The sequence below is a fragment of the Sardina pilchardus genome, chromosome 3 (assembly GCF_963854185.1).
Source record: "Sardina pilchardus chromosome 3, fSarPil1.1, whole genome shotgun sequence".
Taxonomy (NCBI): Eukaryota; Metazoa; Chordata; class Actinopteri; order Clupeiformes; family Clupeidae; genus Sardina; species Sardina pilchardus.
Genome location: NC_084996.1, coordinates 33,839,158 through 33,864,792, shown reverse-complemented (window position 1 = coordinate 33,864,792; position 25,635 = coordinate 33,839,158). Strand labels below are relative to the sequence as shown.

General features: G+C 47.7%; 1 protein-coding gene across 5 annotated transcripts in view; it reads right to left on the bottom strand.

The window, feature by feature from the left end:
- Positions 1-610: 610 nt before the first annotated feature.
- The window catches only part of ints1 (integrator complex subunit 1), a 29,659-nt gene continuing 4,634 nt past the window's right edge, over positions 611-25,635 (bottom strand). For 2 of the 5 annotated variants that reach the window (XM_062532967.1, XM_062532966.1), the window contains exons 10-48: positions 25,256-25,397; positions 24,482-24,658; positions 24,001-24,109; positions 23,659-23,779; positions 23,242-23,319; positions 22,677-22,834; positions 21,888-22,008; positions 21,513-21,604; positions 21,350-21,410; positions 20,852-21,049; positions 20,021-20,150; positions 19,478-19,657; positions 19,051-19,200; positions 18,674-18,853; positions 17,035-17,139; positions 16,530-16,697; positions 16,181-16,292; positions 15,925-16,083; positions 15,438-15,584; positions 14,855-14,953; positions 14,462-14,586; positions 13,802-14,065; positions 13,312-13,471; positions 12,818-12,949; positions 11,853-12,009; positions 11,176-11,299; positions 10,647-10,777; positions 9,647-9,734; positions 9,050-9,297; positions 7,339-7,468; positions 6,845-6,978; positions 6,346-6,538; positions 5,450-5,577; positions 4,002-4,111; positions 3,615-3,728; positions 3,060-3,130; positions 2,845-2,936; positions 1,169-1,278; positions 611-1,057 (exon numbers count right to left, since the gene is read on the bottom strand). In XM_062532967.1, the coding sequence (XP_062388951.1) occupies positions 942-1,057; positions 1,169-1,278; positions 2,845-2,936; positions 3,060-3,130; positions 3,615-3,728; positions 4,002-4,111; positions 5,450-5,577; positions 6,346-6,538; positions 6,845-6,978; positions 7,339-7,468; positions 9,050-9,297; positions 9,647-9,734; positions 10,647-10,777; positions 11,176-11,299; positions 11,853-12,009; positions 12,818-12,949; positions 13,312-13,471; positions 13,802-14,065; positions 14,462-14,586; positions 14,855-14,953; positions 15,438-15,584; positions 15,925-16,083; positions 16,181-16,292; positions 16,530-16,697; positions 17,035-17,139; positions 18,674-18,853; positions 19,051-19,200; positions 19,478-19,657; positions 20,021-20,150; positions 20,852-21,049; positions 21,350-21,410; positions 21,513-21,604; positions 21,888-22,008; positions 22,677-22,834; positions 23,242-23,319; positions 23,659-23,779; positions 24,001-24,109; positions 24,482-24,658; positions 25,256-25,397 (5,314 nt within the window). In that variant the 3' untranslated portion in view covers positions 611-941. The remainder of the gene's footprint in view (positions 1,058-1,168; positions 1,279-2,844; positions 2,937-3,059; positions 3,131-3,614; positions 3,729-4,001; positions 4,112-5,449; positions 5,578-6,345; positions 6,539-6,844; positions 6,979-7,338; positions 7,469-9,049; positions 9,298-9,646; positions 9,735-10,646; positions 10,778-11,175; positions 11,300-11,852; positions 12,010-12,817; positions 12,950-13,311; positions 13,472-13,801; positions 14,066-14,461; positions 14,587-14,854; positions 14,954-15,437; positions 15,585-15,924; positions 16,084-16,180; positions 16,293-16,529; positions 16,698-17,034; positions 17,140-18,673; positions 18,854-19,050; positions 19,201-19,477; positions 19,658-20,020; positions 20,151-20,851; positions 21,050-21,349; positions 21,411-21,512; positions 21,605-21,887; positions 22,009-22,676; positions 22,835-23,241; positions 23,320-23,658; positions 23,780-24,000; positions 24,110-24,481; positions 24,659-25,255; positions 25,398-25,635) is intronic. The other 3 variants (XM_062532968.1, XM_062532969.1, XM_062532970.1) reach the window with 3 other exon arrangements.

Below are 25,635 nucleotides of genomic sequence, written 5' to 3'. Positions count from 1 at the left end.
GGTCCCCTGCACCAGGACCCCGCCGTAACCTGATACCTGCGAGGTGGATTCTCACTTTGGGAACCGCAACGCTACCTGCATCCAGCCTTCAAGCTTGGGGTGTCGGTGTATGTGATCCAACAATTACAGACAGGGTTAATTTCCCCGGAGTTGGGGAAGGGATCGGGAGGGAGGCCCTAACCTGCATGGCATCTCCACGCTTTGTGCTTTTTCTTTTGACTCTGTGAAGAGGCAGTTGGATGAAGTCAGTGACACCGCCAGGCGAAAACAACTCACTTTCATGGCAAATTGGCTTCCATCACAGCATTCACAGCATGGCTTAAATTAGTCAGAAAGGAAAGCAGGGGAAACAAAGAGAGCCAGAGATGGCGACAGCAGCCTCCAGAGTTCTATGGAAGCTGTGGACTGGAGTGGAGCGAGCCAAGCCACTGACCCAATGCCAGCAGCCCTGGGTCTGGACTAACAGGTCTATTAAAAAGGAAAACAATGTTTCATATTAACAGTAGTTTTAACTACCTGGATTATGCCACTCTGAATAGACACTGGGATTCATAACAGTGCTTTCCCAACTACATGGATATGTTCCAAGGATGAGGTATTCAAACAAGAAAACATTGACAACTTTGCAATTTATTATTTTTGTTTCTTTTCTATAACAATCATTAATTCATGAATATTGAACAGGAATACTGTCATGCAAGACATGAACGAGTACAAAATAAAAGTCACAGAAGTCATTCTCCTTGTCCAATTAGATCTTGTGCAATGATAACAATATTCTATCAAAACTTACCAAATCCTCAGAAAAGACTGAGAAAGAACAACATAAAAATAGTTTGCAGTAATGCAGGAGGTGGATGTTCTATCAGAAATGAGAATTTCTGATAGAATAAAAAAAATCATGACACAGCTGCTAGGCCTCTTGGCCTCATTGTAGGCCTTTACGTGGTAGCCTCCATATGGAGCACCTTCATTGACTCAGAGATGATGGAGCTGGTATCTATCTGTCCATAGATCCCCACCAGAAAGGCTTTGTGAAGCAGTATATCAGCATGCTCTGTAAGAACAGATGACATAGAACATTACAACAGAATAATAGTTGATGGACTATAAACAGCAAAAGTTGAACCATCTGCGTTGGTGCATGAGTGGAAGAGCCCTACAGTACCTTGACAGAGGAGGACGTATTCTGGTAAATTCCTGATGGCCGTCTGCACCACATCAATGTTTCCACTCCCCATGCAGTACATGAAGGTGGGGAGGAACTCAGCAGCCAGACTGGAATAGAGAGAGAGAGAGAGACACCTGTGAGTTATGCACAGACTACACAGTCAAGACATTGCTGAATGATACAGTCTACTGAAAGACTTAACTGGGTTCACTTATGTGACAAGAATCCAAGGGAATTCAAAAGAGTAGTAGAATTGAGACATTTAGTATTACCTGGCTATTCCATTACACACATTTAATAATAGTCTAGCGTCTAATACAGATTCTATTCCAGTAAAAACACATCTAATATAGTCTAGCGCCTAATACAGATTCTATTCCATTAAAACACATCTAATATAGTCTAGCGTCGAGCACAGATTCTATTCCATTACAACAGATCTAATATAGTCTAGTGTCTAGTACAGATTCTATTCCAGTAAAAACCCATTTAATATAGTCTAGCATATACGATTCTGTTCCATTAAAATACATCTAATATAGTTTAGCGTCTAGTACAGATTCTATTCCATTACAACACATCTATAGTCTAGCGTCTAGTACAGATTCTATTCCATTACAACACATCTAATATAGTCTAGCGTCTAGTAAAGATTCTATTCCAGTAAAAACACATTTAATATAGTCTGGCATATACGATTCTGTTCCATTAAAATACATCTAATATAGTCTAGCGTCTAGTGCAGATTCTATTCCATTACAACACATCTAATATAGTCTAGCATATACGATTCTGTTCCATTAAAATACATCTAATATAGTCTAGCGTCTAGTACAGATTCTATTCCATTACAACACATCTAATATAGTCTAGCGTCTAGTACAGATTCTATTCCATTACAACACATCTATAGTCGAGCGTATAGTACAGATTCTATTCCATTACAACACATCTAATATAGTCTAGCGTCTAGTAAAGATTCTATTCCAGTAAAAACACATTTAATATAGTCTGGCATATACGATTCTGTTCCATTAAAATACATCTAATATAGTCTAGCGTCTAGTGCAGATTCTATTCCATTACAACACATCTAATATAGTCTAGCATATACGATTCTGTTCCATTAAAATACATCTAATATAGTCTAGCGTCTAGTGCAGATTCTATTCCATTACAACACATCTAATATAGTCTAGCGTCTAGTGCAGATTCTATTCCATTACAACACATCTAATATAGTCTAGCGTCTAGTACAGATTCTATTCCATTAAAACACATCTAATATAGTCTAGCGTCTAGTACAGATTCTATTCCATTAAAACACATCTAATATAGTCTAGCGTAGCGTCTTGTGCAGATTATATTCCATTACAACACATCTAATATAGTCTAGCGTAGCGTCTAGTGCAGATTATATTCCATTAAAACACATCTAATATAGTCTAGCGTCTAGTACAGATTCTATTCCATTACAACACATCTAATATAGTCTAGTGTCCAATACAGATTCTTGTAGCTCCAGCTGATCCCCAAACTGAGGAGTTCTGGAGGAACACTCCATTGAATACTCTGGCAAATGGTTTTTCGACTAAACTTAACTGGGTGCTTGAGCAGCGAAGAAAACACTTGAGGGAAAAAGAGGACATCTGTGGCGCTGCGGACTACTCTACCTGGGCGTGTTCTGGACGCAGCGCAGGGCCAAGCTGAAGGCCATGTTCCGACACAGCTCCTCAGGAGAGCTCATCAGTCTCTGGAGATCATTCTAGAAACAGAGAATGAAAACTGTACCAGTTAAAAAACAAACACCTCGGCACATTCCAAAACACTTTCCCGTTTGCCTATGAAGCTGTCAGTGCAGATGACATGAAAGGAAGGAGATTCTTACGGTGAAGTGCTGGATTATTTCTGGGCTCCTCTTTGATTTCTCCTCCACTTCTGTCAGAACCTCTAGTACATCTGCAGATCAGGGTTGGCATCACACATGAGGAGGGATTATGGTTAAGACAGATCGAGGGAAAGAGATAGAGACCAACAATAGCAGGGTTTCAATTCAGCTCGGTCGTGCATTCCTGGAAATTTGGCTAAAGCAAATGTGCATCTGCGTGCCTTCCCATCTGCTGTGCTATGCCGATTATACATGGACATTCTCTTACTCAAGGGAGGCGTTGTGATCAGCTATGGGATCAAAATGTCAGGGCAATTCATACAGGAACACAGCTGAATTGCAATCAATGTGAATTTATGTGAATAAACTTTCCATCAGTCTTACTCACAAATTCCATACATCTTACAAATAGAATTTTCACTCAATTCAAATTTGACATGTTTCCAGACAAAATGTGCATTCAAAAGTTGAATGGAAACCCAGCTCTAGACAGAGCCTGAGAGGAAGGACATGGCAGACTGAGTGGAGAACTGATCTGGAGCCAGTGAGCCCTACCTTCCACGGCCTCTCCTCTGGACATCCTCTTCAGGTACTTGGTCATGTCCGAGGCGGTCAGCGGCGTGGAGGCGGAGATGCTGACCAGAGGGAGGGACCCTGTGGAGTCCTCTGCTGGAGGGAGGGAGTGGGGAGAACATGTCAGTCTGGACCATCATGCTCTTACATTAGTGGCCACAGAGCCAATGGGGATTTCAGCTTCACTGTAAACACAGTTCTTAAAGTGGGAACCTCACCCACAACTAGTTAAATGCAGGCAAACAGACCCATTAAGCAGCGCTGGGTTCTGTAGTGTATGATGTGCGCTGTTAGGCAATGTGTTTGCAATGTGCTACTCTGTGGTGGTGTGTGTTCTCTGTGGTGTGTGTGGGTAGTAGGTGTGTGTACCGTCTCTGTCCTCTGCTGGACTCTCAGAGGAGCCACTCCTCACAGGCAGCGTCAGACCCGCCAGCAGACTCTTGAGCTGGGCCAGCTCCGGGTTCTCTGATGAAAGACCCCTACAGGACGGGGCATGAAAGAGAATAGGAGAGAGAGAGAGAGAGAGAGAGAGAGAGAGAGAGAGAGAGAGAGGGAGGGAGAAAGGGAGAGAGAGAGGGAGGGAGGGAGAGAGAATAGAAAGATAGGAATTGAAAGGAACAAAGGAATTTATGGAAAGAGAGCAATATGTGATGGAGTATGTGAATAAGAGAATGTGGACCAAAAAAGGAAGAGGGAGAAAGAGAGGGAGAAAGAGGGAGGGAGAGAGAGGGAGAAACAGGACACCACTCATAAATATATTGTCAGCACAAGTCGCTGTCCAGGACACAGAGATGGAAACCTGTTTTAAATCTCATGACACAGTCACACAATAAATATGTTGGAGTACAGGACATAGTTAAGGCACCATGGGTCACATTTAGAGCAGAACAAGCACGAACAAAACCACTAACACGTCAACAAATAACTCCACACAATAGTTTGGACAAGGTGAAAATATTTAGCCCTCCATCAACAGCACAAAACATAATGCACACCAAGACTTGGTGAATTCTTTCTCTCTCTCTCAAATCCACATCTTTTTGTATTCCTTCTACTTAGAGCCGTACAATTTAAAAGAGGACTAAACTTCACACTGAGCTTGTGTCGCCAGGAGACAGACAGAGAGCAAAGATGAACAGACACCGTCCCTCATGTTTAACATGATCTACTATGGAAAAAAAGGAAGAGGGAAATGCAGAGGATAAATATATTTAGATGCCTTCAGCATTCACATAATAATGATCATATACTATGATGCCCTATTTATGACTTGATAAAGTCTTTTTTACACTTTTAGTCTTTGACTTCTTTGCACCTTTGTGACCTTGCTGGCAAAGCATTTTGTTGTACAGGCAACTGTTCAATGACAAATAAAAGTATTGAATCTTGAATCTTGAATAACAGAGTAAACAGGAAGAGTTAAGGAGGAGGCACTGAAGTACACCATGGGTTTCAATCTTAGTCTCCCATGTGTTTCCTACTCCTTGTTGCTGGTTTCCTTTAACAATATATACATATTCGTAAAGGTTCGGTCTGTGATTTAAGTGCTATATACCATTTGTCTATTCTTTGTCTAACTGTATTCAGCAGTTCACTCCTTACATGTTGTTGTTTGTGTCTCTAAAAAAACCTTAGTGTTCAAGCCAGTTGTGCTGTAAACAGGGCAGTGTCTGAGCAGAGCCATTTACTGCTATTTAATACACTGCCTCAGGAGCACCCAAGGGAAGGCTAATCCGATAGCACAATATCAACAACCTTTTGAAAAAATTGTAGGGGGTACCTACTATTCAGAATAAATAATTAGTGAATATGCTTACTGTAGAATACGGGAATGCTTCTGCAGATAAGTCACGGCGGCTGCAGCATCATGGGTAATGTATTTCTGTATGAAGTGAACAAACTTGCTGATGAAGGCTGTGGGTGCGCGGGATGTCCTCCTGAAGTTCTACAAAGTGAGACAAATGCAGAAATATAGTTTGTTTTGAAGAGATCTTGAACAATGAAAGATGTCAACTCCAGTTGTCCTTAATTCGACAAACTGCAAATCGAGCTGTCTAGTTCCAGCATAAGAGGCCATTCAACTTATTTTCGGCCTTCGTCTTTAATAAATATTATGTAACACTGACAAACTGACAATCTGTGACAACAATTAAATCAACATTCTGTCTTCATGTCTTTGTGATATGATTAAGATTGAAGGGGATTGTCATCTTGTTTGAGCTAGAGTGTTCTTTAGGAGTTCTTTTTAATGTAAATGACATATTTGAACTTTATTGATATGCAATACATAATTGTGACTTTTTAATAAGCTTCCAATTGTGCTTTTTACTATGTCAGATACAATTTCATGTATTTGTACACATTCAATCATAATGACTGATGTCTCAGGGTATTTTAAAACCCAACCTTAATAAGAAAAGTCGTTGAAAAAAAAAAAAAAACAAGACCGTCCAAGCCCCTCAAGACTCAAACAATTTGCTAAATGTGGGACGCATCATATCTTCCGTTTTATACCCGTGTTGTTATACGGCATTCCCATAGTCCGATTCCAATCTCTCTCCCTTGCAAAAACGACTTTGGGTCCATCCATTAAATCACCATCATCCCACACCTTATTACCACTACAATAACAGTCATCATCATCATCATCATCATCATCATCATCATGGTGGTCATGAGTGTGTTGTGTGTGGCTGGCCTCTGGCTGCTCTACCTGTAGGACCTTGATGATGGAGAGCAGGCAGTCCTGCAGTGCCCCCTGGTGGTGGCTGTGGAAGACCAGCGGCTGCAGCAGCTCCAGGATGGCCAGCGAGTCGTTGAAGAAGGTCAGGTGGTTCTGCTGCCGCAGCTCCCGCAGGTTGAGGTGAGCGCGGCCCTGCATCAGCGCGGCGATCATGGGCAGGTGTCTGAGTGGGAACACACAAACAGTCACTCACCGCTCCATGGCTGGACACAGCACATTCACATTATTTCACAGATTTTGCCCTGGATGTAAAATCATGCATTTTATGTAGAGACTATTTGAATGAATGTCTCTAATGCATGACAAACATTTGTATAAATAAATGTATCCTTTACTATACTTTTATGTAACTAACTATGAAGTAATATGAGAGTTAAACACAAAGAAAAAACACAACAACAGAAGAACCCAGCTCCTTTACACAGGTGTGCAGCAGTTTAACTAGACCCAGGTGAAACCCTGCGCTCACCTGAGCAGCAGCACTGGGTGTGACACTGCCAGCCGCCGGCAGGCCAGGTTGGCATCTGAGGCCCGACTCTCGGCAGACTTGGAGTCCCCGGTGTCCCCCAGCAGAGAAATCAGACGATGCACCAGCACATCCAGCTAGGAGAGAAAACACAGTTCAGTACATGACCGCTCATCTGGGCCTGGAGCTGGAGCTGGAGCTGGAGCTGGAGCTGGCTCAGACGTGAGGAAACGTCTGGTGTGTTAATCAGCACAAGTCATCAAGCAGGAGCTCCATTTAATTAAATTATCAGGCCTAGTGGACAGCCTTGGCTCTGTCTTTTGTACATGAAATATTACATCAGTCATCTGATGCAAAACTATGAGAGCATCTGCAAACATTGTTTCAAAATCTCAGAGTAGCATCTGTACTTTCACCCGTAGAGAAGCCAGCAGCTGCTGTTGTGTTGTGTTGAGCTGAGCTGAGCGGAGCTGCGCTGCGTGCGTGTGGGTTCCTACCTTGCAGGTGCTGCCATCTGCTGCCCCCTGGCTGCTCAGCGCGGCCTCGGGCAGCGTCACGCGCTGGATGACCTCGGGGAAGTACAGGTAGATCTGCAGCAGCAGGTTCTGGCAGCGCTTGCTCATCACGCTGCAACACAGAGGCAGAGCAATAAGCTAGCGCACCCTCACACACCGGACAGGAGAGAACAAGGGACAAAGAAGGCTTAGGGAACCATCAGACAAGTGAATGCAGCTTTTGCAATGAAGTGACGTTGTTGATGTTATCGTATGCACCCAGAGTGACTCGTGTTTTTGTGGAGGCCCCCTGAGCGCCTCGAAATGAAAAAAAGTTCCACTCCAAGCAGAGAAGCACGTGCATTTTTATGAAAACACTCTTTTATAAGCTGAAAAAAAGTGTGTCCTGTCTTTACTTTACACAGAGAGATCTATGAGAGACAAACTTTGTTAGTCACTGTCTAATCACGAGAGGAAACACAAGATGAGACAAAAGACAACCAAATGACCTAGACTGAGCACAACATAAGTCCTGTGATGACAGGGGGAAGTCTTCAAGCAGGGCAAATGGCACTTCAACAATACGTTCCCAGAGCAGACACAACACAAACACAGACATGAGACAGAGGGGGGCTGGTGCATATATAAACAAACATGGCTAAAACTCTCCCCCTCAGACAAAAGCCTTTGTGTCGTTTACAACCGGGACGTAAACCCACAGAGGCGACACTCTCGGCCGGCTAAGAGTCGGAGCTGAGCGCGGCCTGCCTCCAGTGCCCGGCTTTGAGGGGCTAATTGTGTTCTGCTAAGGCTAATCCAGCGCCAGACGCTCAGGAACGCGCAGCAGAGAGAAACGCCTCCGCACACACACACAACGTTTATGTCATGTTTAAAAGACGGCCAAAAAACATACTTTGTGCCACCATCTTATCCGAGTGTAGTTTGTCTTACTTGTGCGAGTAAAAAAAGGCGCGAGGCAGCTTAGCTGGCCTTAGGTTAGTGTAATTCTGCGGGTAATTTTGCCTGACCTTGGCCAAAGCCTCCTCATTAAAGTGCTATAATAACCAAAGGCATATTCATGAAAGAGGAGGGGGGTTTTGCCGGCACAAAGTGTTGCAACCCTGATCTCTGACAGCTAAGCTAAGCTAGAAAACGGCAATCCACAACACTAGTACAGAGAGACAGAGACAGAGAGAGCTAGAGAGAGAGAAAGGTAGAGAGAGAGCGAGAGAAAGAGAGAGTGTGTGGCTTGAGCATGTCCTAATCCTCTGGACTTCATTATCCTCCACTGAGCGCTGCACGGCGATCACAGCCAAGACCACTTCTGGCCCTTTTTTCCACTTTCACACCAGCACACCTAATTACCGCTGCCCCCTGCACTGGACCTTTGGGCTGGGCGGGAGAGGTGCGGCCCAACAGCAGGAGGAGAAATCTGGTGTCTATCAACAGCCTTCATCAGCAACTTTGAGACGCCACGGGAGCACAGCGCACAAGCGCGGGGCGGAGGTTACATGTGCGGGCTGGAACTTGCAGCTGCGGCCTGTTAAGTACACGTTTCTGTGCAGCTACGGAGCTGAACTCTCACAAGTGCCCAGTGGACTGGACGGGGAGGGCCTTGACCATTCAATGTGGCCGTGAAATTAATGAATAAACATGTTCACAAGGTGCCAGATTTTTCATGACAAGCCAGACCTACACACACACACACACACACCTGTCCCCCCACTTCCTGGCACAGTTGATCAGGTACTCGGACACTTTCTTCACGCTGTCTATGTCGCCGTGGCAACAGCTGTGGAGGAGCGGCAGCCGTGATTGGATGAGGGTGCAGGAGGCCTGGTCCAGGGCCGTCTTGGCGCTGGACGCGTCGCGGCTGTCCAGCTCGGACTCGGACAGGATCAGGTCCACCAGGCTGATGAGCTCCTCGGGCTTCAGACGCAGGACAAACTTCTCTGTGCGCTTCTGAGAACACAAGAGACACCATGACCACAGAGGGAGGGAGAGGGGGAGAGGGAGAGAGAGGGAGGGAGAGAGAGTGAGTGGGTTAAGTGTTTAATTCACTCTTAATTAAATCACCCTAAGACGCCTGACACCTCCAAGAGAGTGGACATTGCTCGCACAAGTTCTCTGTTTTCGGGCTTTTACAATACCAGGGAGTCATAGTGCAAAGAAGAAACTAATCAACTCCTCAATTTACCTCAAGCCATTTTATAAGTTAATGAGAGTGGATCAATCTGCATTTCAATTGAAACTGTGTGTGAAAACTGAAGCCTTTGTGACCAACACAACCCAGAGCATGGTGCGGTCGTACCTGTGGCGTCTTCTGGTCCCTGCCCTGCCAGATGCGAGGGATCTGACCGCAGGCCCACAGGAAGTCCAGAGCAGGGCTGGGGTCCAGCCTAGGAGAGAAGCAGTACAGACTCGGATCAGAACACAACACAAGAGCTCAGCCCATTCACATGTGCACACCTGAGACTGAACCTGACCCACAACCCCCCTGTGGGTACTGCTGCCCCAGTGCAGAGTCAGACAGGCAGAGGCAGCTTAGCTGACAGCACATGACAGTCTGGTGTTGCCATCCCATAATTTGCATGGCAGTGACTGTGGTCTGGAGAGCCTCCATGGACATTTGCTCTAGCTGGGGCTTGGGAGTGTCGCTGACAGGCTTAGAGCACAATCACATTGCCACGGATTGGATCAGCGCCACCGCCACATCTGAGCTCTTGAGGCTGCCAGCAGCACTCGCGTCACTCGCAGGCTGCCCAGTGTGGAGGGCCGCTACGCCTTCATGCTCTCCTCTCACTAAAGGCCCTCAATACACACGCATGCCTATGTCCAATCTGCATTAAAGTCGCTCAACGTACGTATACAGCAGCTCTACAGTCATCAGTAATACTGCCTTCAAATCACCTCAACACTTCCTTACTGTCAGAGCCCAGTCAGGTTCTGTGTTGTGATGAGAAAATCTACATTACCACTTACGTAATCTCATGGTGTTGAATTTTCTGCATCGGCTTTTTCAGACCTTGTAGTGCAAACTGAGCTCAAGAGAGTGCTCAAGGGTAACCCAGTCAAGCTGTTCACATTAGCAATGCACAAGGTCAGGTCACTGGCTCAACTCACACAGTGTCTCTCTCACACACACACACACATACAAGGAGTGACAGCATGTACACACTGCTTGATAAACCACTTCAGTAACTAGATGACTGAGGTGGTAGATGTGAGTGTAACATGAGGTGGCTGAGCTGGCTTTGAGTGTGTGTGTGTGTGTGTGTGTGTGTGTGTGTGTGTGTGTGTGTGGGCCTCACCTCTGGTCTCTGTGCTTGTTGAGTAGGGCACTGATACACCTGTGCAAGGTGCTCCAGTTGGACTGGTGGGTGAGCAGTGCCAGCAGGTAGGGCCTGTAGGAGGGGGCCAGACTCACCTGAGAGCCTTTAGTCTGGGGAGGGGAGATAGAGGCAGGTACATGGCCAGTGTTATGAATTATACTACATGTGTACTGCACTAAAAACACACACCCCCAAACACAAAACATTTACAGCTATTCATTTAGCAGACGCCATTGTCCAAAGTTATTTGCAGGTCAGTTATATTCCAAGGGACTACATTGTCCCCAGAGCAACTTGGGGTTAAGTGCCTTGCTCAGGAGCACAGCAGTGGAAGCCAGGAATCAAACTCATTACTTTCAGGCTACTGCATGGTAGCCCAGTCCCTTTACCACTACACTACCACACGTTTAGGATATTTTCCCCAAAGTAAACTTGAAAATACGGATATCATTACAGACAAATGCCCGCACGCACACACGCATGCACACAGTACGCCTGGCATAATGACCTTATTTAAAGCAAACAGGAGCTTCTGCTGAAGCTCTGGACACGTAGAGATGACCTCTGGGTCCAGCCTCTCCAGCCAGTCCACCAGCAGGCCCGCACTGGCCCCAGCTCTGCTCACTTCTGGACTGTGTGGGAGGAACAGCGTGTTACATACGCACCACCAGAGGACAAACACATACCATGCACAGAAAATATCCACATTCCAAAGGCATTTCGGGAAAAATGTCCCCAAGTTAAAATAAAGTCAATGTTTTTTTCCCGTCCACCCACACATTGCTACATTTAGTCTATATTGGTCTTTACCCTGCTTCAAGATCTGCACTAAAAGCAAATCTAGTCCGGTTTGTGCCTGCTTTGATAACATGAGCACATCAGGTTAGGCTTTTTAAATGGAGCACAGCACTATAAACTGAGGCGAACTGTAATTGAGTGCATACTCTGATGAAGCGGGTCTCCAAGAGCAGAGACTATATTTGAACTCCGTGCCATATGGTGGCAAAACGGCCTCGTTAAAGTGCGGCCCAAGCCCTTGTGCTGTAAAAGCAGACATTACGCACAAAACAATCCTATTAACGCTGAGCCAGCAGAAAATGGAGCTTTATTTAGGCTCTGCTCTTCACCAAGAGGCGCTGACGGCCAGCGTCTGGGCCGAGCCTGATCTCAGAGGGGCCTGCTTACATTTTGGCGTCCGTCTCCATCTTGACCCCCTGTTCGTCCATCTCCTGGAGTAGCAGCGAGATCACCATGGCGACGGGGCCTGCCATTCCGACGGCCATGAGTCGGGACAGCAGCTCCTCCAAGTACGGAGACCTGATCTCCACCAGGCCCTTCAACACTAAACACACACACACACACACACGCACGCACACACACATAAACAATGTCACATGAGCTACACCACTCTTGTGAAACACCCGTTAGTCAGAACTCCGACACAAGGAAAAACAGCAAAACATCCTCAGCCAGAGGCAGAGTGGAGCCAATCCCGCAGCGGAAAAATGTGTGCCGCCATAATTGCATTCTGGGTATAAGCGTCCCGGGGAACCGCAGCAGCTCCAGTGTGGGGGAGCATCTCTCATCAGCCGCTGCGCTGAGCTCCCAGCTCTTGTACCAGACCCAACCAGGCTAAAGGTGCCTGGTGTGTTGTGAAAAAAACACTCTGCACGGCAAGTGAGCTGTTTGTCTGGCTTGGCTCTTAGGGAGAGGGAGAGAGAGAGAGAGAGGGAGAGATAGAGAGAGAGGGAAAGAGGAAGTGAGAGAGTGGCAGGAAGAGAGAGATAAACACTGGGTGGAGAGAGCCATGGTGACTGAGAAGAGAGCGGTCTGGAGAGGTCCCGTAAAACAGCAGGGAGGCTGGACTCCCACTGGGGGAGCTTAGAGTGTCTGCGCACTCCTGCTCAATCCCTCAGCGCTCTCACAGTGGGTGTGTGAGGAGGAGGAGCAGCAGGAGGAAGAGGAGCAGGAGGAGGAGGAGAGGAAGGTTTCACCTTCACCAGAGACAGGAGCAAGGAGTGGTCAAGAGCAAAGAAGGGGAAAGGGAGAAGGAAGGATGCCAAAGAGAGACAGACGGAGGGAGAGACTGACCAACAGGGCAGCAGAGATGGACGACACACACAAGAGGAGCCCCTTGGCCAGACGCCTACCTTTCCCTATGAGCTCGGGCTCAGCGTTGCACCTCTCCCCCGCCCGCAGGCTGGCCAGGAGGCCCTTGATGGCCACCTCCGGGTCCCGCCGCAGGGACAGCACCTCCGCCAGGTGCAGGAAACCTGCACGCACTGCACCACACCACACACAGCAAAGAGCAAACATCAACACACCACACACACTACAACACCATGGTACCAACGACAGTGCTAGAAATCCCCAATGGGACAATTAGGTCAAACTCTATCATTGTCAGAGAATGTCTTTGGCAATAGTGCTTCTGAAACCTTCATGTCAATAAAGCTTTATTGAATTGAATTGAATGTCCTCATGTAAAAGCAGCACCCACCACTCTCTTAGGCTATTGTTATTAACAGAACTTTACTAAGTAGATGTTCATCTATGGTCTCAAAAAATGTCAAAAACCCTCTTAAAGACTTTGCTCATTTTTGTCTTTTGAAAACTGGGCCTAGTCTGGCTGTGGAGATCTTACCGTCTGCGATGTGGTGCTTATGGGAGTACTGAGCAGCCAATGACTTCAGGAGCGTCTGCAGAGGTCCCGCCTCCACAGCGGGGTTATCCAACCAGCGGAGCATCTGCATCACCGCACTGAAGAAGAGAGAGGAGAAGGCCACGTCCTGAGACACCAACCGCTAGAGAAAGAGAGAGAGAGAGAGAAACACAAGAGCATTATAATGAGCATGCGCAAGAGGGATAAGAGGAAGAGAGGGAGAGAGAGATTGAGAGAGAGGTGAGAGGGTGAGAGAGATGGAGAGAGAGGGAGAGAGATAGAAAGAGACCGAGAGAGATGGAGAAGGGGGGAGAGAGGGAGAGAGATGAGAAGAGAGATGGAGAGTGAGAGAGATAGACAAGAGATGGAGAGAGATGAGGAGAGAGGTGAGTGTAGATTCAAAGAACACTGATGTGGTGTGCTGGTTGAAGGAGGTGGGCACACACGTGACTGGCGCGAGAGGTGCCTGTACCTGGTAGAGGTGCAGCTGGCGCAGCAGCGGGCAGGAGAGGTTGTGGCTGCGCTGCATGGCCATGACCAGTGCGCCGGCGTGGGCCGAGTTGAGCAGCGCTGCCAGGGCCTGGAGCAGACGCACGGCCGTGCCAGTGCCACCCTGCGACGGGGCGCGACCCTTCCTGGCACGCACCAGCTCCTGGGCCAGGACCTGCTGCAGCGCCAGGGACAGAGGGCGCGGGGGCGGCTGGGGCCAGCGAGGGTCCACCTTCAGAGGGAAGAGCTGCGGAGTGGACAGCACACAGGGGACAGCTTTAGAGGACCAGCACATGGCCATCAGACACCTACATTTAGTAGAGCCACTGGACACTGAGCTCCATATGAATGCAGCTGTGCAGAGAAACTGCTGATCTAATGCATCCAAATGAAACACACATAATAGAGTTCCAACATGGAGACTGGAACAATAGTAGTAATAATAATACAAATAATCATAGTACATCGTCATTATTTACTTTAGATGTACTGCGATCTAATAATCAATGACACCATGCTTTCAGCTTAAGGTCTGTTGGGCGTTAGTGTACTATAGACTAAACTCTAAAACATAAGCTGTCTGTGTGATGCTGAAGATGATGCTGGTGATGATGATGATGACGATGGTGATGATGTAGGGTACCTGCAGCAGAATGGCAGTGAGGTCATCCTCTGGCCCGATGACTGGCAGCTGAGTGGTTGTTCTCATCTTCACTGACCCATGGGGCGTCTCCACGGTAACCTTAGCCTTGCTCACCTCTGCAGCATCTGCGGATGGAAGGAAAGACACACCCATGTTTAAAAGGAGACGTGTGGAGATCATATACCATAACAAACCACTTCACCTTAAACAATGGAATACTGAAGTGGCATAACTTGTAACCTCCCCTCTTTATAGGGGAGTTAAAACATATTGCTTTGTTTGTTGCCCTATGTCAGCTAAGTAAATAGCTTGTTGTGTCCAATGATTGACAAATAAAACCTATCTTTGTGTGGTATGCTAATTCAGATGTGCTAGCTGTCCAGGGGCTCTTACCAGTGCGGGGTGGCAGTGAGGCGCTGAGCAGGGAGTGGAAAGTGTGCCCCCCAGTGGCCCCACGCTCATGCTGCACCTCCACCAGATGGGCCATGTAGTCTGAGCGCATCACACAGACAGAGACACAGACACAGAGAGAGAGAGAGAGAGAGAAGAAAAGAGAAGAGAAGAGAAGGGGAAACAGAGGAGAGGAAATCAGAGTGGTCATTGACATGCAAGAAGACCACAGGGCAGCCCACTGCGGCTCTTGCCCAGCTGGAGGGGCACAGCAGGACACACAGACATCAGAACAGCAAAGTCCACGAGCAGAGAGCTGCTAAGCCTCCGTCCTACTCACAGACCCTGGAACACCACTTCAAAAGACGCCCTTTACACTGGTATGCACATGAAGATCCCAAACACATTAACAAGACCTCTCTTTTCAACTGGCAGACACCCATATGCATCATGAAGGCCAACAACATGTTTTTTTTCCCTCTTTTCTAAGTATTTCATCATATTTCACATTCTGATGCATCAGAGAGCCAGTTGTGGAGACAGAACACAGAGCACTAGTCAGAGGAGGCGTTCTCCAAGTTCTCACTCTTGTCCATGATGTTCTGCTCTAGAGCCTGGGGGTCGTGGGACACCGTCTGGTCCAAGTACTGCAGCAGCTTGCTCATGCTGGACACGGGGATGCCAAAGGACTGGACAAACAGCAGCAGCTGCTGGGGCTCCAGATCCTGCAGAGCTGAGCACATAGCGCAACAGGCCACGTTACACAGCGCACACACCACACACATACATGTAACTACATCTAAAGGAGACCCTTTCTGATGTGCTGAGTGCAACCTTTGAACTTGTATGTTTTGGCCTTTTAGCCTTTATGTGATAGGACATGAGAGGAGGAGAGAGATGGAGAGTGGGTTTGGGAAACGGGGCTGGGTGCACATGGCCAAGAGATGCTACAGTATGTGGTGTCATATGGAGCACTTCTGCTAGCACTGTGCTACGTCTCCACCATGGTATGTGTCATTTCAAAGTTTATAAAACATATGTGAGATCTGTCTATTTCCTGCTCAGATTCATACCTGCATCAACCAATCGGGAGACCTCGGAGCGGATCATCCTCAGCTTTAACCAATCCGGCAATAGGAGGGCTTCCTCTGAAGTGTCCACCAGGAAAGCGGTGGGGAGGGGCTTCTTATCAGGAAACCAAATGTCAAGCAGGTTGTAGAAATCGCTCTCCCCTACGGACAAACAAAACGGTCAGGTCTGTGTGTCCTAGATAGCCACAACCATAATTAAACGTTTGATACAGATTTCAGAGTGGAAGCTCCTGTGCACCTTTGGGTGGTCCCAGGGTCAGCAGGATGACCATGGCATGCACCACCAGAATATGCATGGTGGCCGTCTCCCCAGTCGTCCAGCGCAGGAACACTTGATCCTGAGATTCCGACTAGGACGGCGATAAGGAACAAAATAAAAGGGAGAAGCAAAAAAGACTTTGTCATTTACACACTCAAGCCAAGTATTGTCTTTTTTTAACAAATAAAACATGTCTTCAATGGACGGTTTATTTGCTGTTCTCAGTAGATAGCAATTTAAAAGATGGCCTCAAGCTCATAAGAGCATTAGCTCAAGACAGGCCATACACTGCGGCACTACTCCAAGACGAGGCGCTAGCGCGGCTCACCCAGCTGTAGAGGTCCTCTCCCTCCTTGGTCTTCCTCATGCGGCGCGTGTAGGCGGAGAAGATGGAGGTGAGTGCCGAGAGCACGGCGTCTGACTCCGGCCTGCACGAGTGCTTGGAGAAGAGGCAGTTCATGATGGTGGAGCGCTCCACTATCAGCCTGGCCACATCCTGAGGAAGGAAGGGAGGGAGAAGAGAGAGAGAGAGAGAGAGCCAGAGAGACAGGGTCATTAGTTCATCAGAACTGTTATCTATTTTCCATGTTTTGTGTTAAACTGATGTTGAATGATTGCATTATTGTGTTAAAAGTATGTTTGCTTTGGCAGAGTCATGCAATATAGCTCATTTGAACTGATATAGAGGGTGAGAGAGAGAGAGAGAGAGAGAGAGAGAGAGAATGGACAAAAAGACAGATAAAGAAATGAGAGTCAGAGGAAGAAAGAGTGTCAATGCGATAGACATGAGTTGAAACCCAAACAGCCAATCCCATGGCTGGTCCTGTACTCACCAGAGCCAGGTCATTGTGCAGGCTCTGCTCCTCCACTGGTGCATGCTGGGACAGGTAGATGAGGTAGGCACTGATGGTCTGAGGATCCGTCTCCATGTGAATGGCCTGGAACAGGACACACAATGGATTACTGGAACAGCAGCACATCATACTCATTTCAGTCTGTTGAAAATGAAATCAACCAGTGGCAACGGTTGTAGGCGTTCTTACAACCAGATTAGCCAGGGGGATCTACAGTAAGAATATCTGCTGTTGGTAAGGACATGTAAACATCTGTTAATCTGCCAATGCAGCTAGCCAGAGCTCCCATGAGTAAGTGCATTTGAAAAGGTTAAGCATGCGAGTATCTGTGTTTGTCTGACTTTGTGAGGGATAATCCAATAGATCGATAATGGACTAAGCCTTGTATTAGACTAAACAAGAACTTCAAGATAGATCTCGGAACACCCACTGAAAAAGGCATTTAGTCTAGAAGTGGGCTTAAAGGGACACTTCACCGATTAGCATTAAGCTTTGTATCTTTAGAAAACCAGTCATGTTTTTGAATGGTCGTGCATCATTCCCTCAGTTTGCCTTGAGATGGGAGAAATACGGATTTCAATGAAACCCATGAATAGGACTTCCTGCTTTCAATGATGTAAAATGATGATTTTTACATCATTGAAAGCAGGAAGTCCAACATTGAAATCCGTATTTCTCCCATCTCAAGGCAAACTGAGGAAATGATGCACGACCATTCAAAAATATGACTGTTTTTCTAAAGATACAAGGCTTAATAGCATAGCACTGTCATGGACTTCTCATGTGTCATGCCGTACAACTCTCTCCCCTCTCCCTCTGTCTCTCTCAACTCTCCCTCCTCCCTCTCTCTCTGTCCTGTCATTCAACTCCCTCTCCCCCTCTGCCTTTTCCCTCTATAGTATAATAATTTATATCCCCATTGATATACTTATTAATACCAGCCATCATGACTTATAGTAATACTAACACACTTTATTTCTCTTCCCTTTCCCCTATACCTCACCTGCGAGGTGAACCATTACCAGTCATCCCATCCCCCTGAGTGCCATTGCCATCATCATCCCTATGACTGCCCTACCATTACCTGCTGTGGTTCCCTGCCAGGATCCCCGGCCCACGCATCCCAGCGACCCATTACCCTCCAAAATTACTAATGGATTACTGATGGACTATTATTCCCTATACTAGACTGATACTACAAATGACTTTACTCTACTGTAACTGACCCTAGGCAGATGGGTTGGGCCCTTGAGTCGTGGATCTGTCTGAGGTTTCTTCCTATATGTATCTCCAATTCTAGGGAGTTTTTCCTTGTCCCTGTTGCTCATGGGCTCTCTTTGAAGGTTTAACACTCTGTAAAGCGCCATGAGACATGTGTAATGTTTTGGAGCTCTATAAATAAAATTGAATTGAATTTAATTGAATTTAATTTAATTGAATTAATGCTAATCGGTGAAGTGTCCCTTTAACACGTGCATGTCTCCAACAATAAAGACTACAGGCAGACATCCGCGAGTGACTGTTCAGGTCTGCCAGTGTCTTTAGGATCCTGTGGATGTCTGTGGATGTCTGTGGAATCGGATGTCTGTGGATGTCTGTGGATGTCTGTTCCCCCCACCTGCTGCAGGGCGCTGGCCGTCATGGTCCTGACGCTGTTGAAGAGCGGGAGCTTGGGCAGGTCCTGCAGCAGCCACTGGTAGGAGGGCAGCAGCTCTGCGTCGGCCGAGTCCTCCTCCATGGGCTGGTCACGCTCCTCACCGTCCTTCAGCTCACCCTCGGTCAGCACCAGAGACAAACCCTGGACACCACACAAACACACCACCTCTCATGTCAGCACCAGAGACAAACCCTGGACCCCACACAAACACAGCACCTCTTATCAGTACATTTATCTCAAGATCCTTGAGTGTTTTCACTGCATTCCAACTGTGCACTACTTTAACACACAGAGCGGAAGAGCCTGCTGTGCTTCCCTGCTGACCCCTGCGGACCCACCTTCATGGCCAGGACCCTGGAGGCCACCTGCGGGGAGCTGAGGCGGCGCAGGAAGTAGTCCAGCACCTCACAGGTGGTCTGCTCGTCAGCTTTGGGCCCCAGCAGCAGGTCCTGCAGACGCAAGAGGAGCTGACGCTGCTTCTGCTGCCTCTGTGGAGGAGGGAGGGAGAGGGGGATAGAGAGAGGGAGAGAGAGAACAATAACAATAGCATTGGTTCATCTTCACTATCTAAATGAAGTCCATTCAAACAGGTCAGCTCAGAGCTGATGTAAGAATGTGGTGGAAGTGGAATATAAAGTGATAAAAGAGTACATGAGGATTAGGACTCATCCTGTACTAACGTTTTTAGGATATAAGCCCAATGTATCCAGCATCATAAAAACAGGGTTTATTGCCCACTTGTGTGAACACCGCGGATAGACTCACCTGTCTCCTCTTGGTCCTCTGCTCTTTGCTCTCGACCTCGTCGTCATCATCCATGGGAGTCGCGTCGTCAGCTGCATCGTGGAGCAGAAATTCACACAGGCACTGCACGGGCAACACATCCAAGGACCCCTCGCTGGACTGGACCAGGTCTGCTAGCCAGGGCATGGACTGGGAGGACGCCTGGAGAGACAGGAGCGGGCAGAGGACAAAGTGACCTTCAGATCTCCCTGGACAGGAGGAGTGAAATAATAATAATAATAATAATAATGTCTTTCAAGGATTAGCTGAACTGAGCAATTTCATTCCATTCCATTCCATTTCATTTTATTTCTTGGCCTCTCTGGAGAAAGAGAAGCACTAATTGAACCTGCATGCACACATAAAGGTTAAATGCATAAAGGTGCTACATCACCACCATTGAAATGATCTCACACACACCCAAAGAGATGAGGGTGACTCAGGACACAACTGCACACACACACACACACACACACACACACACACACACACACACACACACACACACGAGGGGCCGAGGCTCACCTGTCTCTGGATGATGTTGAGCAGGAAGTCGGGGTTGCGGCTGCGGCAGAGCAGGTGTCCCAGGCGCAGCGACTGGTTCAGGGTCTTCACCTGCTCCAGGATGGGGGGTGGGGGCCGGCGAGGGGGACCCCTGGAGAGGCACACACAGGTGGGGGTGAGACACCTGACCCGCCGAGCTGGGACTAGAAGCCCCTACTCAGGCCAAACCTCTACAATGGGCGAGTGTGTAGCACTACTTTCCACATTAATACGTTGGCGCAAACTCTGTGCAGACTACAAGGGGCGGACATGTTCAGGGCCTGTGACTCACACAGCCCCACCCTTAATGAGCATACTCTACTAATGTGCTTAGTTAGATGAATGGCCGTCCCCAGAGCTCTGCTGTAATTACAGCACTTGGACAAACACAGACACCCTCTTACAGTAGGAGGGAGGCGGCAGCAGACGCCTGGAGTGCTTCTCCGAGGCAGAGCCATGGACAAATACATAAATCTGTTCCACCACAGTGCTCCACACACAGAACAGCTTCTATAAACAACTTCTGTCTCTCTCTAGCGCACGCACACAGACACAGACACAGACACAGGCACAGGCACAGACACAGGCACAGACACAGACACAGACACAGACACAGACACAGACACAGACACAGACACAGACACAGACACAGACACAGACACAGACACAGACACAGACACAGACACAGACACAGACACAGACACAGACACAGACACAGACACAGACACAGACACAGGACACAGACACAGGACACAGGACACAGGACACAGGACACAGGACACAGGACACAGGACACACTCCATAAGCACTGACTGTGGGTCGAGGCTGGTGAGCTGGGAGAGCAGCAGGCTGTTGGTCTCGGTGATGGCCTGCTTGGTGGAGGCGGCGGCCAGGTGACTCTCGAAGGCCAGGATCTCCTGCTTCTCCCGCTGGGACATCTGCAGCTCCCGGTTGATCATCTCCGTCTTGGTCTCTTCGTCGGCCACCGTGCACGGCGGGTAGGAGTAGTTACTGAGGCCACACACAGTTGGGACGGATGAGCAATACAAACGTATGGAGACCGCAGGAAACCATTTTCAAGTGTCTACGAGTGCTTCAATAAAGTATACTTTATGAAATGTTACAGCCATTCTGGAGGTGGGAATCTCATGTTTGGAAATTACACAATAGTTTTGAATGAGATGCCTCATAGGTCAGACATCCAAACATGTTTGACACAGGTCAACTACCAACACAAGTCACCTCTAAGGTATTCACCTACACTAGATAGTTGTTATGACAACATGACATGATGTTTTTGTTTTGACATACTTGGTCATCACCATCTCCATGAGCATCTTGAGGGTGGGATATCCATCCCAGGCGGCCAGCCCTGGGACAACAGAAGAGGTCACTGTGACAACAGGCTAACAGGACAGCAGGGTGAGGGGAAGAGAGCGGAGATGACGGTGCGCTGAGTCAGCCAAACACTCACCTATCTTCTGGGGATTAAACGCCGCCACCACCAGCAACAGCAGCCAGGCCTTCCAGTAAAGGGTTGAAATGGCCAGATTTGGGGCCTGATAGCTGTGAACGAAAACATGAGTCACAAGGTTTCACAATGCATTCACGACCGAAACATCAACATTACCACTATCAGGGTTGAGTTACCAGCTGTGTTTTCACTGTGAAAAAGCTCGCGCTGAAGGATGCCTTTTAAAATATTTATACATCCTCTATAATTTCCATAACCGTCAAACAACTGGGACAGTGTTTAGGGCTGCTCCGCAGACTGCGTCAGCATAAGCAGATGACTGAGGACCGTGGGGCAGAAGAGTGACTCAGCAGAAAAGCGTGGCAGTGGCCGTACCCAGTGGGCAGCGTAATGTTCTCCGGGTGGTGATAAGTACACAAGTTCAGCACGGCATCGATCAGCTGGATCCTCTCCACCTTCAACACATCCAGATCTACCACAGAGAGAGAGGGAGAGACTGAGACATCCAAACAGAGAGTGAGGACAGGGTGCTGACTCAGGAAACCCTGGCACGTGGGGCCAGAGTGAGTGATGTTGTACAGCTGCAGAAGTCGCACTGACTGTCCCAGTGAGATTTACACTGCTCATAAGAGGAGGCTGAACATCCACACTCAATAACGTGCTTTGTGTCCCCCAGGTGGGCAGCATCAAATAAAAAGGCCTACAGTACATGCTATACAATATGGAACACATTTCACTTGTTTTCATCAGATTTGTCTAAGCTCATTCCAGGAAATGCAAAGGTTATAAATACGTTTTCAAAAAAAGGCCAAAATGTCAGACACGTCTGTGCTCATAGCTTGTTACGGTGTTGGCCAGCACACAGACCTTTGCGTTCACAGGTTTTATTGATAAAAGAGGATGGTGTGTGTACTCCCATTCACAGCTCAGGCGGAATCCCCCACAGGTTCCCCAGCAGACGGCACAGATGTTGCAGCCCCCACCCTCCCCACCCTCCTCCCAGCACCACCGTGCCGTGCCGTCTGTCGCTGGTCCCGCGGGGAGCGCTGTGAGCAATTGAGTGTGAGCAACACTCCTCTCTCTAGCAGCTCATAAGCGGCTCAGGCTAACAGTGTGAGATGATGAGGGGCTAGAGCGGGAGCGGGACGTGACGGGGGTCCTCACCGTCTGACTGCACGCCGGCGGCGCGCTTCACCAGGTGGTCGGCCAGCTCCATGGCGTCGGCCGGGCCCAGGGGCATGTCACGGGACAGCCCGATCACCAGGATGCGCATCAGGGTGTCCTCCAGCAGGGGCACCTCAGAGCACAGGCGCAGGAAGAAGCTGCCCACGCGCCACAACACACATTAGCCAACATCACTCCTCTCACACTCACACACACACATATACACACTCACCCCTACCTATCTATCTACACCTACTATCATTTCTACTACTGTTTATTTTGAGCTCACATGTTCATACATTGAATAGATAGACAGAGTCTTTATTGTCCGATAAGGATATTCTTTTTCACACGTCATTTATCATTCATGTCATTGAATGCTGTATCTCTGCTGTCTGTCCTTTGTGATACTACTGTGTTATTTGTAATAGCTTTGGCAACATTGTACCAAACAGTCATGCTAAAAAAGCACCTTTGAATTTGAATTTGATAGAGAGATACTAATGGCTTGTGTTGTCTATATAGCCTGTGTGTACATTTGAGAGTGTGTTGAGACAAAGCTTACTTTCTATCGCTCTCAGGAGGCCAATTGTCCCACTTGTAATACGTCTCAGGCTGCTCTGTGAAAAGGACTTTGTGAAGGCTGAATGGGAGAGAGAGACAGAGAGAGAGAGAGAGAGAGAGAGAGAAAGAGAGGGGGAAGAATAAGGGAAGAATGGTGGGTGGAGGGGGTAATTGTGAAAGAGAGAAAATGAGACAGAGACAGAAATAGAGACAAAATAACAAACAACCAATTCAAATCCCAGGAGAAATCCCACAATTGACAATCTGCCACAAATGCATTCCACTAGCAGTTTTTTCCAGGCACTAACTTCTCTTTGACAATTTTATAATGCACACGACTGAAGACGCGTTATATACCGTCAGTTGACTTTTTCAACAGATATTTTAACGGAACTGTAAAAGCATGTGATATCCATACCAGTGGACGTAGTCTTTGGCTCCCAGTTTGCTGATGGTGGGAATGACTGAGTGGATCCACCACACGGCGTCTCTCTGGATGGCTGCGATCTGGTTCTGGAAAGACCTCAGCGCTTCCAGATCTGCACCAAACACCAAGAGGAAACACAAGAGCCCTTATTTCACTGGCCCTCAAAAAGCCTACGCACATGACATCCTATACAGAGCCTCTTTCATGTGGACACAGCTGATGCATTCAAACGCTCCAAAAACACATTTCTGTGGTCACACACACATGAAACCAACACTATGGTCAACAGGTAGGATGTAGGTGAGAGGTGATCAGAGGAAGAGGCCGACATACTCTTCTTCTCTCCTTTGTCCCAGGCGATCCCAGCCTCTTTGACCTGTGCCGTGATGCCCAGCATCATGGAGACGGTCAGCAGATCGGTCACCTGAATGACAAAACGCTCCTGAGGAGGGAAGGCAAAGAAAAAATATATACAGATGGTTACGAAAAGACAAAAACCCACAGCCTTCAGCAAATTAACATTAGATAATTGCATTTCAAACTGAAGTGAACTATCAAATGGTAACATATCAAACACAGTGCACAAAGCACATTTACACATACCCACAGTATACCTTAACTGTGAGAAAAACATATACTATGCCATGTCAAACTGTAAAGTGTGGGCTTTCAGGACTGTTTTCTGCTTACAACCATGTTTACAATACATGTAAATGACATGTGTGAAAAAGAATATCCTCATAGTACAATAAAGACTCTATCTATCTATACAAAAGATGAGAAGGTGAGAAACTCTAGGAGGCTCGAAGCTCACTTTAAACTCCATGTCCACGTAGGTGGGCTCCTTCCTCTCCTGCATGAGGCCCAGGCAGAAGGACTGGAAGTTGATCTCGTGCTTGGTCTGCTTGATGATCTCCCGCAGCAGAGCCCGCGAGGCGCGCAGGTAGTCGTCCTTGTTGGTCAGCAGGTCCTGGAACACCATGGCCAGAAACTAGCCCCACGGCGGAGGAGAGAGCATACGGACAAACACACAACAGGGTGAGAATGCCACTGAGTCATCTAACCTTGACAGTCAGGTTAAAAAGAAAAGCTGATTTCCTGATGATAGACATGCGTCCATCAAACAAAATCGAAACATATGCAGGTACGATAGTGAAAACTCTTTTAGGCTAATTCCTGTAACATCAGCACCGTTTCCACATTTCAAGAAGAGCAGCTATCTCAACTATACTATTACTATGCCATGTCAAACTGTATAGTGTGGGCTTTCAGGACTGTTTTCTGCTTACAACCATGTTTACTTGACCCGCTGAGCCAACAAGGTGAAATGGAAAAAAAAGAGATTAAGACACTGGAAGAGACAACCAGGCACTGAGCAGACAGACCACGTCAGCTATCTCATTAAGCCTTCCCACCCAAACAGTCCGGCTACGCTGAGCCCAGTTACCTAACCACTACCGAGGAATCCCCGCCAAACCCTGGCAAGGTGCAAATGCCATGACCGCACACGCTCAGCACCTCCACCTGTCTGGCCCTGCGGGGGAATTAAGCCCTCCCTGTGCCCTAGTTCCCCAGAGGAGATCCTCACCTTTGGCGCCTGCTCTGGGCTGTGCTGCAGCACGGTGTGGAGCACCTGCATGTTGTTGGGGTTACGGGCATTGGACAGCTCGTTGAAGATTACCAGCTTTACCATGGTCCCCAAATTATCCCTGTGGGCGTTCAGGAGCTCCCTGTGAAGACAAACATGATTACACTAAGACCCAGTGAAAAACTAACTGGGCATTAACTAGTCTGGAGTCAATGAGTTCAAAAGGATAGCTGGCAAAAAGATGCTTGCTGTAGGTCAGGGGTCGGCAATAGGCGGCCCGCGGGCCAGATGCGGCCCGCAAGCTAAAACATCTGGCCTGTGAGATCTTTTGAACCAGAGAATGAAAAAAAAAAGAACACTTTTTAAAAATCGGACTGCCA